The sequence below is a fragment of the Rhea americana genome, unplaced genomic scaffold (genome assembly GCF_003343005.1).
Source record: "Rhea americana isolate MKP2758 unplaced genomic scaffold, rheAme1 scaffold_9, whole genome shotgun sequence".
NCBI lineage: Eukaryota > Metazoa > Chordata > Aves > Rheiformes > Rheidae > Rhea > Rhea americana.
Genome location: NW_028187088.1, coordinates 6,854,241 through 6,873,325, shown reverse-complemented (window position 1 = coordinate 6,873,325; position 19,085 = coordinate 6,854,241). Strand labels below are relative to the sequence as shown.

General features: G+C 37.4%; 1 protein-coding gene across 2 annotated transcripts in view; it reads left to right on the top strand.

Annotated features, from left to right (window-relative positions):
- The window catches only part of ERC1 (ELKS/RAB6-interacting/CAST family member 1), a 292,972-nt gene that overhangs the window by 113,993 nt on the left and 159,894 nt on the right, over positions 1–19,085 (top strand). For both annotated transcript variants that reach the window (XM_085324014.1, XM_085324013.1), the window contains one exon: positions 1,224–1,417. In XM_085324014.1, coding sequence (XP_085180140.1) covers positions 1,224–1,417 — 194 coding nt within the window. The remainder of the gene's footprint in view (positions 1–1,223; positions 1,418–19,085) is intronic.

The following is a 19,085-nucleotide window of genomic DNA, read 5'->3' as shown; positions in this document are numbered from 1 at the left end:
CCCCGAGGTTTATGCTACTACCCTTGTGCCCGATTACCTTAACAGTAACAGAATTCTAAACGACTGGATTTAGACTTACTGCGCTTTGGAGCTGAATATTGGCAGCTTGTGAAAGAACCTTCCACAGATGCACAAAGGGGAAAAAATCAATGGCTTTATATTCTGTCCTAGGTTTGTTCCAGAGAAGAGAAAGACCTTGAGATCACAGGCAGTCTTGGTTGACAGAATAGCTCCCCTAAATCTGCCATCCACTGAAGCAAATTTGAGCAGTTTCAAAACTGCTTTAACTAATATCAAAGATTAGTTCAAGATGCAAGAGTAGAAGAGTGAAGTGAAAATACCCCATGAAGGTGACATTTGTCCATTTCCCCTCTTAAAAACTGAGAACTTATTTGGGATCCTGAAAAGCTAATCCACTGTCTATCGGTTTAAACTCCAGCATAAGTATCACCTTCTCTTTGTCTTTACTATGCTTAGGAACTCTTTAATTCATTTTACTAATAAATAAGTGATTTTTACAACAAAACAGATCATTTGAAACTAAAAACTGGCTATTCACTGGAGTCATTTTATCCTCAATCCTGGGATGCTTCTTGTCCCCCTAACCTGATTTTCACAGACGTGATGGCAGGGCAAAGATGATTTCAGTAGATAGCCGTACTCATATTAGCTGTAATCTAAATACTTTAGATAACTAGTACAGATTTCAATGCATAAGCACATTCTGTACAATTATGACACTTAGTGTGCTGATTTAGTTATTGAAAGTTACTRAACTCTGGTTCATTTTTCTGGATTATCTAGGTTAAAAATATCACGGATAACTAACTACATATTCTCCAGTCTCATCTCTGATTGCATTAGAGGTTTATTTTAGGAACTTTCACACCCACCTCACACTTTGCCTTTGTTTTAAGGAAGATTAACTTATTTGATATTCTAGGACCTCTTCTGTTTCAGATCAAAAAGTCACTTTCAGGTTTTTTTTTTTTTTTTNTTTTTTTTTTTTAAGTGAATGTTTTTTTTTTAATCTACTTCTGAATTTTCCTTTTTCTAGAAAGTATTCACCCATACTTAAAGGTAGCTTGTACACAGTATGTTTATTTCTGTTTAATAATTAATTTTGCCATTTTGAAATAGAATTTAGGTAGACAGTGTTTCATAGCATCTGTAAAATATGTRTATGTGAATGGAGTGTTTTTCTTGAACTTTTTTCTTTACAGGCTCATGAGGCAGCACTGGAGGCTAGGGCCAGCCCAGAGCTGAGCGATCGTATGCAACAGCTGGAAAGAGASGTAGCTCGATACAGGGAAGAATCTAGCAAGGCTCAAGCTGAAGTGGATCGTCTTTTAGAAATCTTGAAAGAGATGGAAAATGAGAAGAATGATAAGGATAAGAAGATAGCAGAACTGGAGAGGTGAGAATGTTGTATATTTACTAGAGGAGCAAAATAGCTGACCAAAGTTAAAGATAAATTATTCCAGTTTTCTTCTCTCRGAAACCTTGGAGTGGCTATTTTTGGAAAATCTGTTTAGAGTTTTTCTACTTCAGTCCTTTTATTTTGTATTTGTAAGTGTAAAGATGCTGTACTATGTGCTTTCTTTACCTGGCTGCCCAAAAACAGGGCTGATGTGAATAGAGCTAGATGGGTAGAAGGAGCTGTAAGGGAATGGAGATGGTAGGAAAAGTTGCCAGCACTGTTAGTATGTTTGGAAAACAATTTGGTTGTTCAATTTAATACACTCCTGACGTATGATTCTCCAAAAACCAAGCAGAGAAAATGACTTTTAAAAGCTTGGAATATTGGTTAAACAGGTTCATCTGAAAAATGGCATTGAAACTCTTTGTGCTTGTAGAGACACAGGTAAACTTCAGCTTGTTTAAAGCTGAATAAATAGATTTGCTTTCATGCAAACCAAATGATTCAGTACTTTTTAACATTTTCTATTAGCTTTCTGTTGGAGCCAAGATGCCCTGATATGCTTTTTAGGCATTAATTTCATGAACAAAAATGATAGTTTATTATGAWTCTACATCATATGTATCACAGTCCTAACAGATCTTGGGAAAGCCTTGAAACAGATTTTGTGTTCTGTCATTTTCCAACCTTGCTATGTGCCAGAGGGGAGTTTCTAAGTAGAATTAYTTGCAGATTTTTGTGTTTGTGGTACCATTCACTAAATAGAATCACTGGCTTGGAACAACAAAATAGAAATGTGGTAATTTCCATTTGCCTTCTGCCAGAATAGTCTTTCTAATTTTTAGCCTATCACCGTTTAACTGCATTGCATTTTAGTGTTTGGAAAATTATGGGAGTAAAGGACATTTCAGGTTCTTCATGATGGCAGTGGTAACTGTTCATTGGCTTGATGATAATCAAATTATGGGCTGCTCTGAATGATTTGAAATATATTTTTCCGAAAAGTTTTGCTAATACTGAGTCTACCCTTAGGAATCTGCCTTTCTGTTTTTACTATGTTCAGAGAAAGAATTAACTGGAATGGTCAGGTACCTCTTCTTATTCCTTTCTTCTGCCTCTGCTGTATGCCTTCACATTTCTCTTCCTTCATCCTGTGCAAGGAGAGCCTAATGATAAATCCTCTGGGAAGAAGACTCTGAATGTGCTAACTAAAATCAGAGCAATTAATTATACTGTGATSAGCCCACTGGATTAAATGACTTTACCCAGCCATATCATTTGGTAGGATGCATTCTTGTTTCCTTGAAGGTGACACTGCTCTGGAACAGTTCAACACGTCAGCTAAGTTTTTTTTCTCCTTGTGATTGTAAACGGCATCCTGTCAATTTTCTTTATTGTTCTACTTAACCAAAATTCTCTACATCTATGATACAAACTTGAACACCCAAAACTGAGGATATGTCATTTTTATCTGTGTTCTCAATGTTTCTAAATGATAAAACTTTCAGTCCTTTAATACATTCTGTATTCAGCAGAGCAACTAAACAATAGGTTGATAGACTAGATACATTTAAGTTTAGACATGAGGAAAGTAAATAGCTATTCCAGAAAACATATTTTTCAGCGTGTTTTTACAGATTGCATATAGGTGCCCATCTCAGGCATAGAGTTCACTCTGTAACCATGCTAAGGCATGTAAGCTGACTAGGGCTCGGGGAATAAGATGAAAACTTCTAATAGAAATACTGTGTGAGGAGGAAATATGTTCTTAGTGCTTTGTTTTTTTTTTTTTATGTGCAAGAGTAATTACCTGTTTAGGAAAAGCAAGTTGGAAATAGTCATTTTTCTTCACAACCTAATCCCTAGAGGAGGTTGGAATGACAGGAAGAAAATTTTATTTTATGCAAATTTTTGCTACTAGTCTGATTTTTTATTACATTAGCCTTCTTAATCAAGTTTGGGACCTGCAGCATCAAGCACTGAATGAACACACATAGAAACCTATAATCAAAAGAGTTTATAGTTTACAAAACAAAAATAAAAAAGAAGAGAAATGAGGCTGGGCCTTCATCTCTCTTAGAGGTAAAAGCGTTGGCACCTAGCCTTCAAGGACTTACATAGCAACTTTCTTTACTTTGAAAAGATGCAATTCCAGAGACATACGAAGCAATTATTAAGTTTTTCGTGTTACAGTGGTAGTTTCTTGCTATTTAACAGTCACAGATCACATTCTTGCTATGTCAATGAAAGCATAAAACCCAGAAATGACTGGAGATAGTTCCATAACAATTTCTTGGAATGCTTTAGCTATTCACTGCTACCCATTCCTTCTTTCCATCTGATCTTTGCTCTTATGAAAAAAATAAAAATAAGTGACACACTTCTCTTTTTAGCTTGCTCTCTTTTCTGCCAGTATTGAGATTGAATAGAGTATTTCTTCTTTTATTCCTAGTAATTTGAATAGATGGAATTCTAGTATACTAGCTTTCTATATTGTTTCAGCTATGTCAAAGAAAAGATTACTTTTGTGATCGTGGGACTGCCTGCAGCCATGTAAAACAAGGAATGAAGATCTAAGAACATTCACGTTCTCTAAGCCCCGTAAACAGGGATGGAAAAGATCTTATAGGGCTAGGGATCTAAAATGAACAGCATGAGTGTCATGAATTAGAAAAGTATCAATTCCTGACATGGTTTTTCAGGTGGAACTGTAACATAATCACAACACTGAAAAAAAAAGATTTTAAGACCAGATACTCTAAGGTGAGATTTTGACTAACAACTTCTGATTTTCTGAATAGTTACTGAACTTTCGATTTGGTCTTAGTTGTTTTCAACTGCTCCCATACCCTCCCGTTCTTTGAAAGCTTTTGTCTTCTTCATGAGTTTTTATACACGAGCAGAGGTTTTAAAATGCCTATGAAACATATAGATTGGTTCTGGTTTTSTCTACTGTGCTTGATTATACAGCATTCTTTCATGCTGAACTGATATATCTAGAAATGTTACATATGGACATTCTAGCGCTACAGTCAGGTTTCCTGAAAAGATTGGATAGTTTTACCTTTTAAAAGCCCTTCCTAAACTGTGGTCCATGTAGGGTGAGCTGGAAATTATCCTACCCTCTGGTGCTTCTACAGCTGATCAAACTCCTCTGTACAGAAAAGAAACTTGGTGCTTGCAGAACCATTTGTAAACAAGCAAGAGTGAATATAGCTGCGTCTATTACAGACTTATTCTAACATGTAGAGCAAGATGAGAAAAAAAGTAAGTCACATTCGGAGGTGAAATGTGTTAATGAAAAAGGGAAAAGAGAAAGAATCTCCACTTGGAGTTTTTCCTCATACTAGTTTTAAATGACAAGTAGACCGTATGTCATGAGGAGAAGAGAAATAATAACATGGCTTCATCCATAGAAGAGAAGAAATGAGCCACGTTTTGGGGAATTATGTACAGGTAAATAGAGAAGGTGAAAGGATGGGAGGAGAACATGAAAAGCAGAAGATTACTGTCTGAGACCTTTTCAAAGATGGCAAAACTGCCTTCGGTTCTCATTAAAATAAAGAGGGAAATGCTTTCGCTCTTTAGTAACTATTGCAATTTTCTAGTTGAGGGGGGTTGTTCTTCAACTGTGAATGGGAGGAAAGATATCCAAAAGTCACGTATTAAATACAGTGCATGCTATGCAAAAATTTGAAAAATGCTCTAGAGTCAATATCAAATTTAAGGCACCAGCCCATGAATTTATATTCTCTGTGGGTAGGATTTTGCTTTTTCTTATGGGGAGATGGGCTCTAAATCCACACTTCCTCTATGGGTGAACAGCTCGACCAGTTTTGTTTCTGTCTCYTGATTGTAGTGTTGTAGAGGGTGTTGTAATGTCTGACTATTCACTTTCTTTTAACTAACTGTTTGCTTTTTGTACTGGCCTTCCACAACCTCCTCTGTGTCTGTAACTTCTCATGCTGTCTTTCGTTTCCTTCCTCACTCTTTCTCTCTGTTTTTGTTGTCCTGTTTTGCGTCCATGAGTTCTGTTTTGTTTGGTACATATGGGTGTTTGGTCTTTTTGGTTTTGGTTTGTTTGTGTGTTTGTTTGTTTGTTTGACTGTGCCTTTTCTCAGAAAGCACGCCTCCCGCAAACTGCACCCTCCCTGCCAGGTGTCTGTCCCTGCACCGCAACACGTAGGGGGGTTTGTGTGGGACTTCCTGGGAAAGTGAGTGTTAAATAAGGCTACTGTTTCGTACCGGCATGGAATGTCACTGCTGGCTGCCCGGCTGCTGCTGCTTGGGTCTGCTGCAATTATGCGCTTTTTTTTTTTAAAAAAAAAAAAAAATTAAACAGAATCTAGTTATGTCAAGTACGGCTTTAACTGTCTGTGTATTCAAACCTATCACATTGGTTAAGACCACAGTCCCAAGCAGGCTTGCTGCTATTTTCTGTGATTTAAACTTTGCAGAAGCTGATGGGTTTTGTTCCGATTTTCTGCTGTGTTTTGGTTCTAATTGCTACTATCAATTCTGCCTGAACCATCTAAAACTGAAGTACTCTAAAATGTATCATTGACAGAGGTCAGCATTGCCTCATTCTTACATCTCATTGTGATTGTTATCCAGTAGTGAGGAAAAAAAATAGAAGAGAAAAAAATGAAGGATGATGCTGAGTGTCTGGCATATAACCATCACAGTCTTCATATAAGTAGTTGAGASACAGATGTATTTGTACGTGTATACTCTTTCTCCAAATAAGTAAGTGACCCTATATACTTGAGAGGTGGTGGTAAATAGATATGCATGTGTTGTTTCAGAAGTAAGCACTGAAGGCATATATGTGTGTGGGGGCTCCGGTACCTGTTACAGACTTGAAATGGGATTTAGTTGAGTATGCTCACTATATATGATAGGTATTTTTCCTAAGGAGATAGGGCACCAGCTTTTTTTTGCTGAAGGTAAACTGATTTTGTTTCATTTGGGAACAAAGGAAGTGTCCAGCTTTGGAATATCATCAGTCCCATAAAGGACAGACAGATTTTGATGAGTTTTCCTTAAAAAGTAATTAAGAATGTCCCGTTCAAGGTGAAACCTTCAAATTTTTGATGCATAACAGCCAAAAGATACTTCTTATCTTAAATATCTGTGAATTAAATATTCTCCATGSTAAATAAATGTTTCAAAAACACAGRGTGATCTAGAGAGAATGGTGAAAAATGAGAACAGTAGAAGGGAGTATCTTGTTCTGTATGTCTGTAAGACAGTGATGTGTTTGTGTAGTGATCTGTGAAGGGTAGAGGGAGAGAGCAATTAACTGCATGTTCCAGCAGCTTTATGGTTTTTTCTAGAACAGAATACTAGTAAATTATGCCCTTTGCTCTTCTTACGTCAACAACTGAAAGCTGAAATACTTATTTTCAAACAACTACTTATCTCTTATAATTCTCTTTGGTTTTCCACTTGGGTGTTAGTTAAAAATTTTTAATAATTTAAAAACAGAATTCCTAAAAAAGAACCACATCAGTGCATGTAAGTAATTTAAAGTGAAAAGGATTTTATTAAATTAAGAAAAAAACATGTTTGTGATATAACAATCATCACAGTTGAAGTTCACCTTAAGAGGTGGTATGAGTCTAATTCCATATTATCATTTGGGAAGGCCCATTAAAGTCCTCCAAAAATAAATCCAACTCTACTTTGGACAAAGGAAAATCTAAAATAATTAATCATGACATTAAAAATACCTCTTTAAAACACTTCAGTCTATTTTGTTTCACTCAAAACTTAAAACATTCCAGAATTAAGATCACTGTGTAATATTAACTCACCTCTCATTTCAGCGTAGACTGTTATAAAGTCTTTAGCTATATGACAGTTTTTTTTTYCCCACAAGAAAACTGCCTCTGTGTAAAGAATGTAGCAGAAATTGTCCTTCAAAAARTAGGCTGAAGGTGACACCTGTCGTGGAAGATTTCAGCACAGTTTGTTAATATTTGGCAGAATGACAAGCAGCTGAGAACAAGGTCTTGTAATGAAAATAAGTGGTCACACCTGTAGTTAGTACATCCAGCTCCATCTGTGAGCTCACAAATCTATTATATATTAAGATATTCATCATTTTCAAGCTAAGAAGGGAAGACATCATTTCTTTCTTTTCGGTCTTGCTTTAGCTTTGTACAAACTGAATATTAAGTCTGAAGTCCCCCTTATAGTTTCATCAAGGAAAAAGTAATACATTTTGTGTCAACATAGCTGCTCTAAACTGCCAAAAATAAGACATATATTTAGAAAAAGACTGCTGTTACTTGGGCATCTTTTTCACAGGTGTTTGACTTTAGACATTTGGAARTATTCTGATTTGCACAAGGCAGAGGTTTGGCTTGGATTTGGTTAAAGTGCCTTAAGATCAACACCTAAACTCACTAAATGCTTTTGAAATATCTGTCTTGTAAAGAGAAGAAAGAGAAAGATTGACAGTAATTACAAATTCATTTCAAAAGACTGCCAGATTAAATGCTATCACAGTGATTTTATGGTGACTTCTCAATCTATCCTCACCTTTTTCATATAATAGGATATCTTTTTTTCCATTTTGTCTTTAGCTGTTATTTATTTCCCATTCTTTTTGTATTCTTGTGTTAGTGGGGGAACTGAAACCCTATGTTACTGCAAAAACAACTATTTTTAAAAAATATGGTCAGAGAACCCTGATTAGTCCAACCCTTCGCATATCAGGAGGTCAGGGCTGATGCAGGCACTGGCTGAAAGCACTCGTTGTGGTACTCCATCGTTGAACCTCAGTCTAAATACTTGCCCCAAGATTATTTTCATACTCAACAAGGCAGGACTGACACTTCTAAACYGAGTGATTTTTTTCTGCTTGACTGCATACAGACAGTGTCCTCCTTCAGCAAGGGGCTGAAAGCAATTGTTGATCTGCTCTTCTGCAGACTGAGGACCTGATCTTGGACCCTCCAAGAAGCACCTTGAATGAGAGAGATGCTTACGAGTAGAGAGATGCATTGGTTGTGTGCTTTTATAAAGGCTTCTTTAATGCCACAGGAAATTTGGTAGGATAAGTTCTGTTTTCTGTTATCATTAAGTCAAGGTTGTTATCAGGTAATCACTTGCAGGCCTGTTATCCATAATGAATACAGGAGCTGTCATCTCAAGTCATCACTAGTACCTTGCCTGCGTTGGAATAGTGAGGAGTTATTTTACTTACCAAGCATCTCCCAGTACAACTGTTAGATCACTAGAGTGTAAGAGCTGTGATAAAATTAAGACAATTATAAAATCAGAAAGAAAATTATATAAATAATGCAGCCAAGTTATTTGCGTACCAGAGTTTCAGTGTTATCTCTTGAATACATCACACCAAAAGCTTTCTTGTAACTTTATTTCAGTCAACATCTTTAAGCTATATGAGTGTATCTGTTACTCACAAACTAGTAAAAAAAAAAGAAAAACCCACCTTTTTTGCATTATTTATACAGTAAAAATAAAAGAGACAGGTCTCTATACAGTCTGTGGAGTACAGCAATAACGAAAAGGAAAATCCGGGAATAGCCCGGATGCAAGTGAAGTGGTGTTCCCCAACCAGCTGTAGTCACGTTTGTGCTCGTGGATACGTGTGTGCCTGTGGGCATGCAGGCACACGCACATCCTCTTTCTCTCTCTTTCCCCTGTCCCTTTCAGAATCTGCTAAAATGAAAGGAAAAGACCAGCCATCCTTCTTTTCACTACTAAAAGGTGTCAAAAGTGGTAAACATAACTAATCTTTCAAGACTGGCGTAAGGAAGATCAAGTATGCATTCCTCCCTGTCTAACAACTTGAAAGGGAATACAAAAAAGTATTAAATATACACAGTCACTCACTGTCAGGCAAGTGGAGTTCAAAGGTTGGCTAGGAATCCTTCCATAAATTTTTYCCTAAAAACACCTGAAATTRATGTAAGAGACTCASTTCACTCCCTACAGTCCTCAAGCATGAGGAAAACATAGCTGGAATAATSAACAGATTTGAAGTATATATTTTTCTTATTTGAAATACTGAAAGGTAGACGTCTCACCAAATTTTTTGACCTGCACCCACATTGGATTCGAATTCACTATATCTTTAAAGTAAACGAGGTAGAATTTGAAAAGCGAGCGGATTTCTGCGAGACGACCGTTTGCTGTTAGGTCTGCCTTGTCCGCCTGCGTGACCGGTGCGTCGGAGCACRCGGTTGCTGGGGCCGGGCAGAAGAGCTGCGGCTGGATCTCGTGAGGAGGGCTGCGAGCGGGTGCCCTTGCTCGAAGGGAAACAGCGCGGAGCGGAAACGGGGGCCGTGCTCTGTAACGAACCTGCCTCCCTGCGTGTCTGACGCTGCTTGCTGGGGCCTGCTGTGTGGGGCAGACGCTTGCTGCGCTCCTCTGCTCAATTTCACTGATGCAGCCTCCGTGTCCGGAGGCCTCGCCGCCACGTGCGGAGCCGATCCGCCCTTCCCCTTCCRGAGAGCGGGCAGTTTTGGGTGCCTGGCGCATTTTTAGTTTTGAAGCAACAGCCCGTTTCCCGATTTTCTGTYGATTTTAGTGTACTTCCAAAGGCAACTGACATGTTCTTCATTTCTCTTCGGATAAGTGACAAGATCATCCTGAGATCCTAGTTACCATTTTGCTCTATTTCACACCTTTATAAAGAACATGGAAAAGCGGTTAGCAATTACACAAAATGATTTTTTTTTTCAGTAAGAGAGAATTTAGCCTGTAACAGAACAAAGGTGCAGCAATAATTGCTCTCCATACAAACATTGTGCAGCCRGCTAAAAAACATTTTTGTAGTGTAGAGAAAATTGCAAATGACCTCAGCATAGCTTTTCTGACCCTGTTTTGCCTTCATCTTGTGCCAGCAAAAGAGGCTACCTCCAGTGCCAGTTGAAAGGGGAGAGCGGTTCACTGAAATTCTGCRTGGCTGTCCTGCATTCTAAGCTGTACCTTTTATTCCCACTGTTACACTGAAGGAARAAATGCTGCAATATCATCACGATGCGAATAGTAACTACAAAGGGTCCCTGAAACGCAACATGTGAATTCTAAGCCTGCATGATCTGGATTCAGTAAAAAAAGACAAAACTCCCTTTTTTCCTACCTTATTTAGTCCCATATTCCGCCAAGCAATCCCCCCCCCCTTTTTTTTTCCTTTGCTAAATATATCTGACCAGTTATAGTTTTGCAGTTCAGTTTAGGAAACTATGCTTTGATTTCTGTCAGGATTGTTATAGTTGCATAGTTTTCCATAAGAAATAACTGAGGCTTTTGAAACATGAAGACTTGCTCATACAGTGAGTATGTGGTAACTTTGGCTTTTGCAAGTCTCCTCTTTCCTGAAATCCCCAGATAACACAGCCTCTATAGCAACTATCCTTTAAAAAGTTGATTTGCAGAATATTAGTTTAAAAGACAAAGAAAATTGTCTTCACGCTGGTTTATCTTTTATATACCAACAGTACACTTCTCAGCTGTACCTCGTTTTAAAAATGCTGCTTATACAAATTTCATATATTGACATTGTTGTTCATAAAATATATGCCAGGAATAAGGCCTTTAAATTTTATTTACATATTTAATTAAACCAAAAGTAATAAACTGTATAGTAGCTAAGCCAGTATATAGAAATATTTTTCTCCACATCATATTCTTCCTGTAGGCTTTAGTGGTGAAATCTTCCCATGGGAGATGTTAACTTACATTGTCAAAGCCAAATTGACAATTTTAGCAGGAACAGAACATTTTCTTTTCCTCTCTCCTGTTTACTGAAAAAGAATAAGTTTTAAAATCAGATGAAAAAGATCTGTATTTTACAACTGTTTGTTGACTTATATTGCTGTTATCAGTGAAATTGACAGCAGATGCCTATGAAAAGATACTGGGGATACATGAAAAAAGCAATAATGAACCTACGGGGCCTCCTGTTATACAGGAAACTCCAGCATTTTGTCCTGGTCAATCCTGCTGTTGAACAATGTTGGAGAGAACTGTCAAAGATGTGCCTGTTTGGTCATTATTGATTTTAGATTGCACCTTATATGGGAGAATGAAAACAACATCAATATATCAATGTAGGCAGAAGGGGCAGATGCTTTTTTTTTTTCTTTGGGAAAGGTGACTTCAGCGTCAAAACTAGGAAAGATGAACTTTAGTTTTGACAAGATGATCTAAGACTTGAAGACTTACTCCGTGGTTTTTATTCCTTCTATTCACTTCCAATAAGTCTGGGTCTTCAACAGTGTAAGTGACAAAATAGCTTTCTTACTCACGGAGAGAAAAGTAAGCCCCTGGAAGATGGTCTAAAGGAGCACATCAGAATTCTTGTTTCATCTCAGCCTCCACATTTTCAAAAACTTTGGTAGGATTCTTGAAGAAGGATACCTACTGCTGTTGTGATATAAATCCAAAGTTTTCTAAAGCTGATTTATTCCCCTTTTCAAGAACTGTTATGTATTAGAGATTATTTTCTGTGCAGAAAGCTGCCTCTAAGTGAAATGGTGTAATCTAATTTAAATGCCCTTTTTCTTTTTTTATTAGATGTCTGTAAAACATGCAGCTCATTGTGTTTGTGAAGAGTTATGTGTCTGTGTGGCATTACGTAATTTAGATCTGCTTGTTTTGTTCTGTATTCTTGAACTCTGTTATCTCTGGACACTGTTTTCACAAACTTTAACTCTTTCTCTTTCGCATCTCCTTCCTGGATTTGCTGCTTCCTTCAGCTTCACCTCAAGGTCAGTATCCACTTTTAATAAGGGTATTTATCAGACTATTGTGTGTTAAGCTAAAATTGAGATCTTACAGAAGATTGTGCATTAAATTACATGATCCATAAAATAAAAGATCAGATATTTGGTCCATTTTATGTAGGAGGGTGGGTTGGATAAGGTACACAGAAGGAACTTGGACTTGAAGGAAAGAATTTGTATCAAAACCACATAAATCAAAGTTGTAGCACCCTGGTGAAGGAGAGGAAAGACTTGCTAATGAAGCTTTGCAGGAAGCTGAAGCAATAGAGTTTAAATATTCTTAGTTTTATCTGTTACTTCCAGAAGAAAAAAGATTGAACTTAATCATATTCTCTGATACATGCTATTGAGCGCAAAAGTAGTTGTTTTAAAGACTAGTCATCCATACTTTGYTAAATATTGAATTTTTATCATTACATCTGTATCTGAAACCTTGTATGATATTACAGACCTAATTTTGGTGCACTTTGAGCTTGTTGTGCAGGAAGTGTTCAGTCTCTAACTGAGAAAGGATCTAGGATTAGAAGTTAAGGACAAGTATATTAGCAAGAAGATAAATTTGTTGAAGGTATGAAATGATTAACTACTGGAAAAAAGAAAAGGAAGCCAAGGGTTGAGATGTTTGGAAATCTTTAAACAGTGGTTTCCCTTTCCCCCCTGCTTTTCCCCCCTCCCCTTTTCCCCCCTCCCCTTCCCCCCGCCCTTTTCGCAGCTTTTAAACAAGGATTTTGGGGTTTCAGTAAAGGAGTAGAATTTCTGTGGCCTGTATAGCTCAAGAGGTCAGAGTACTCGATCTAGTCACCGCAGTTACCTTTAAAACACTTTGAAACCTTTTTGAATTCTTGTCTGTGCTGATAAGTCTGGTAGGTGCTATCTCTGACTTCTGATGAGGGAATGATTATAATTGTTGTAGGCAGCGTCTTTGCCCAGAAAGCCACCACTTAATGACTAAAGTTCTGACTTATTGACCAACGTCTGGCTTTTCTATTCCTGATTAACACTGTGAAAAATGTAGTGGTAAATAGAATCCCATGATGTTGTGATGCTGCTGACGCCTTTAAATTGTGTCAGCGTTCTGACCTTGGTTTGGCACAGGAGTTGCACTTGTGGCATTGGCTGGGTATTTTTCTTCCTCCCACAAACTCGAAAAAGATTGGAAGTTAATCATGTTGTTGATCCATCAATACCTTTGGCATTCAGTGTATTATATTGGCGTACTTGTACTTGGGCTATCCTTGAATGACCCTCTTTTTTTAAGATCTCAGAGAACAGAACTACCAGGAAACTTTTCATTCTCATATGAAATACGTGTAGTTTCTTATCTTGCATGAAAAGTAGCTATATTGTGTAGTCTGTGCTAGTTGCCACTATGGGTTGACTTTGATGTGCTTTGGCCAATAAAGTCATAAAACTCTACCTGTCAGGGATGCTTCTGCTTCAATCCATACAGCTGTAAGCTTTTGTCAATACATGCACCTATGCTGACCATGATGGATAAGAGAAGAAACTGTTTCGGGAGTACAGGGGGGTTTCTGAGAACTGCCATGGTTTCTCTTTCCSCCATCAAACTGTCTATAATTTTTATTTCTGTCATTTAGAGCATGTTGTAAAATGTGGCTAGAGAAGATACAACTGGGGTTGAGTGATTCTGTGGTTCTGTGAGGGGCCGAGTGTTACAATTTTTGGAGAGTTTTCTGATTGATAAGATATAAAAGAAATTGTTCTGACTTCACAATCTCATGATAGATTTATTGATTTTTAGGATAGCTAGGTGGTGAGATTTTCATAAATTTGTTGAAATAAGTGAAAAGTGCAAGGGCATAGATGGTGTCACTGCTTTTGGAACTACAAATGCTCTGCTGGCCAGAAAGACGCCTCATCTCATAAGGACAAACAGGAAAATTGCAGGGGTTGTAGTACAGCTCGTTTTCCTTCTATACGTTTTATTGTTTGCCTGATTACTGTTAGCTTCAGCATATGAAGAAGTACCTATGCCCTGAAGTTATGTTTTAGGTTAGAAGCTACTATGGGAGCGGTAACTTTATTTTTCTCTTAATCGTGTAATGGTAGTTATTTTATTTTTCAGACATCAAAGTCCCTTCCTGAAAAAGAACTGAATTTATGAAAAAAGTATTTAGGTAGGTCTGTATTCCAGAGAAGGGAAGAAATAATCTGAATTATATCCATTCTCATCAAGAATGGCTTTGCTTACTGTAAGCGGAGCAAAACTTTTAAAATTTTGAGATCTGTCTGTTAAGCCTCTCTTGCTGATAAAGTTGGTGAACCAGAACATTATTGTGTTACCTGCATCATTGTTACTGTTATGACAGGTACTTACTGTTTAGAATGTTAAGTGCCTAGATGAACTTCGTAATGAAAATAACCTCAGAAGGTATGGGGATTAAATCAATTCTCTTTGAGGAGTTTGTGTTAAGCATCTCTATTGATGATAGCTTTACATGTAGAACTATCTAATGCTGAACTTGAGAGTAACAAAAACCAAGAAGTGTTATGGTGTCATTACCTGCAAAAGCAGAAAAACTAGAAAAATGCCATAAAGTTATATGCTACAGTTCTTCAGTACATCACAAAAGTTGAGAAAATTGGCAGGGATATTACTACTATAAAACAGAAAAAGGTAATGAGCTATAGAGATTCAGGTCRACAAAATCAAGTGCTGCAGTGAGCAACAGTATTTCAATGAGCTATATCAATACAGCAAAAGCAAGATTTCTAAATTCAAATTGGATAGAAAACAGCTTTTTCTTTATTTTTTAACATTTAACTTTAATTTATCACATTGTTGTACCTTGTCTGTTGAATAATGTTGAACATAATATTTGTCAACAATTTAATCTTTGTAATATAGCACTGGAATGGAAAACCAGCTGGAACTGAAGTTACTTCCAGGAATAAGAACAGGATGCCTCCAACAGAAGGCTTGTCTTTTAGTACCCTGCTTTCTACTGTTCAGGTTTTCTAATAGCTTAYATCATATTGTTAGTTGTACTATCATCTTTTGAAGGAAATAATTCACACATTGAAAGAAAGACATTTTCTGGACTCTGCTTTACCAAAGAGAACATAGAAGCAATAGGAAGCAATAAAAAAATAAAATAATAATAATAATAATAATAATAAAAAAGCTGTAGACCTTATTTCCTAAGTGCAAAGTGGCTTGGTGATTAGATGAGAGCAGGCTGGTGGTATGTGTCCAAATAAAAGCCTATTAGGAATGTCCAGGTAAAATAAAATGTCAGTATAGCAACTCCAGGATATTATAACCAAATCAAAGTAAAAACACAATATTATATCTGAGAGAAGTATTCTTGCGCTCCTTTTTCCAGATTCCTAAGTTTCTTCTAGACAGAACACATCTGACCACTAAAGAAATATTTAAAACATAGAACCTTGCACTAAGAAAATGATGGATAATATTACATAAGAAGTTTAAAAGAAAAAAAAAAAAAGAATAGTTACTTACAGACACAAAATTAAACAGATGTCTGTGCTACTGTGGGGTTTTCATCATGATGGGAATACCTTTATACTGTGTGACATATACTACATCTGCAGGAAGGTATGTATCTGAATACTGAAAAAGACTCCAGGCGTTCTGGACAAATTGCATGGGGAATGTGGCTTGCTCTTTTATTTCATACCTTCAGAGGGCTGTCATCTTCATTCAGCTTCCGTACTGGTCTTTAGCCACATGAGGCAGTGATCAGAATACCTAGCATACTGAGTCGGCAATGGTTAGTTTTAGTTCAATAGAACCAGATACATTRTGTTCAAAGGAATTTCCAAATAGATTTCCTTAGTCATCTCTAAAAAGTAATGACCCCATAATAGTTATATGTAGCGTGTCTTTGTTTTTATTTTACTTAGAGTAAAAATGGCTTTATGGAATTCTTTACATGAAGAGTATATTCTACTTGTAAAAATGGTCCACTCCTTGTGAGTAGGGAGGAGAATTAAGGCATCCGCAAGTTGGGAGAGGAAGAAATGAAGAAATTTGGCTCCTTGGCTGCTAGGGCTGGGCTGCGATGACTGTAATGCAAAATACAACTGCAATTTTCTTTAAAATAGATCACTGGCTTAGTCTTTAAGATTTGCTTTAGGTGATCATCAGAGCAATAGATCACTGGCTTAGTCTTTAAGATTTGCATTAGGTGATCATCAGAGCTTTTTTCCTTAATTTGAAATGGAACCTTCAATTTTTCTGCCACAGGTCATTTTGTTTTTCTGCCTTATTTCAGTACATCTTAACAAAGCAAAATCATTCACAGATTATATCCTGTCAGAATTTTCCCTTTTCTTCAGTCTTCTATTATCTGATTTCTTTCCTTTTACCTGCTGAAATTAATTTTATTATATAAGACAACTGATGAGTTGTTTTTCCTTTTTTTTTAATTGTTGTTTTTAACACATGTTAAAACTTGCAGTTTTCCTGTGGGAATTAGGGTTGAGGCAGCAGCATTAGAAAGACACATGATGRGATATGGCTCTAGGGGGATATGTGTATGTCAACAACACTCTGTGAATTCTGAAGAGCTCCAAGTGAAATGCTCTGAGGGGTCAGAGGAAGCCATCACAATTTTCTTTTTTGGATATAACAGAATATCATACTGTTACCATACTATTTCACACATTAAAATACAGCATTATGTAGAATTAATTTTAAAATATATCCTTATTTTAATATATCCCAAAGTTAACAAATTATCTAGAGCCATCATCAGAAGATTAATTGAAAATATCATTCAAACGTCATGCAGCATTAAAAATTTTGAGTAATCCTTTCTGTGTCAGATCACAGTCAAAATAATAAAAATTGAAGATTATATTTCTTCTTAATAGGTAAATTATGTGCAAAAAATTATTCAAAAATAGATAGATTTTTATTTCTGTCAAAACTATAAAGCTGGGTAGGTTGAATTTTAGTTGCCAGAAATAATTTTTTGTAACTTATCTATTGCAGTAAGAACAAACAGTCTGTCTCTTCCTATGTGGACAAAGTGTAAATTTACGTTTTAAATTATTTTTTGTATGAACATTTGCATAAATGACACTACTAAAGGTTTTAACAGACCTTGGACTCAGCAATGATACCATGGTTATAGCAAACTCAGTTGGGCAGGAGGCCTTCTTAAAAGGTCTAGGAAGGTATGAGGAGTTCAATACATTCTCTCCTCACATTTTTACTGATAAGGACTGCTTTCAGGTCATCCAGCTCCCTGAGCCTACTGGATAGAGTCTGAGGGAGAGAAGCAATAACCTCAGAAATGGAAGACCAAGTTAAGGGACCATTTAAGAAAACTGGAAATATGCAGGTTCATGAGGTCAAATCAAGTACATCCAAAGTTACTGAGGTAGCCAGTTAATGCCATTGCGAGGGCTTTTTCTATCACCTTCAAAAGCGCATGGTTGTCAAAGTGGTTCCTAATGACTGGAGAAGGGTAAACAACATACCCATCTTTCAGATATGAGAAGTAGGATGCAAGGAATCTGGATCCTTGGATCTGGAAGGCTAGTCAGCTGAAGTTCAGTCCCTGGGAAGGTTGTGGAGCAGATCCTTCTGAAAGCTGTGTCCGAACACATCATGGACAAGGAAGTCCAGGGAAAARCCAGTATGGATTTACAGGGGTAAATGATGCCTGACTAAGTCTCCAGCGATGAGAAGTCTGACTCAAATGAAAAGGAATTGTTTATTTTGGCTGCAGCAAGGCTTTTGACCTTGCAGATGAGACGATGTCTCATCTACTCTTAGCCAAATTGTCAAGGTGGGTTTGAACAGGATGACTATAAGGTGGGTGGAAAATTGGCTCAAAGACCTGTGATCGGGAGTACCAAGGTTCTTCAAGTAGCAATGGGTTGTTAGCATCAGTTCTCTGTGGTTGATACTGGAATTTGCACTGTTTAATGTCTTTTTAATGATCTGGACGAAGAGATGCAACGCATCCTCAGGAGGCTCATGGGTGATAATAAAATGAGGAGAGTGGTCACGGGGAGTATACACTGAAGGTCAGAGCTGCTATTTAATGTGACCTTTGCAGGATGGAGAAATGGACTGACAGAAACCTCACGAAGTTCAATAAAGGCAAGTGAAAATCCTGCACTTGGTATAAAATAACCCCCTGTATCAGTGTGGGTTAGGGGCTGACTGGGCAGAAGGCTGAGTTGCAGAAACTCTACCTGGGAGTGATAGAGGACAAGTTCACCATAAGTCAACAGGTCACATTGCTTCAGAGAAGACAAACTGTATGCCAGGCTATATTAGCACAAGCATAGCCAGCAGGTCAAAGGAAGAGATTATTTCCATCTACTTGGCACTTGTGGAGCTGCATCTGGAATACTATATCAAGTTTCGAGTCTCCTAGTACAAGAAAGACATTGGGAAACTGGAGTGAGTCCAGTGGTGGGACAGGGAGATGTTTGTGGGCTGGAGCACATGACATACAAGSAGAAAATGGGATATGTTCAGGCCTAAAAAGAGGAGGCTTGGAAAGACTGTGCTGTGGTCTTCAAGTACCTAACGAGAAGGTACAGAGAAGGCAGAGCCAGATTCTTCTCAGAGGTGTTCAGTGAAAGGACAAGAGGCAACMGGCACAAATGGCCACCTGGGAAGTTCTGATTAGGTGTTAGAGAAACACTTTCCTCCCCATCCCCAAACATAAAAGCTGTCAAACCTTGTTGTTTATAGAATCACAGAAGATAAAATAATCGCTATGTTTCCCCTGGTTTTTATCTGCTCTCTGTAAGCATCCACCTCTGGCAATGGACTAGAATAAGGCTAGAATGACCTTAGATCTGTCAGTGTGGAGGCTTCCTAATCTGTGTCTGCAGTTACCAGGAATGCTGTTATATGTTGTTACTCAGATTGAAAGGACTGTTTTCCATTT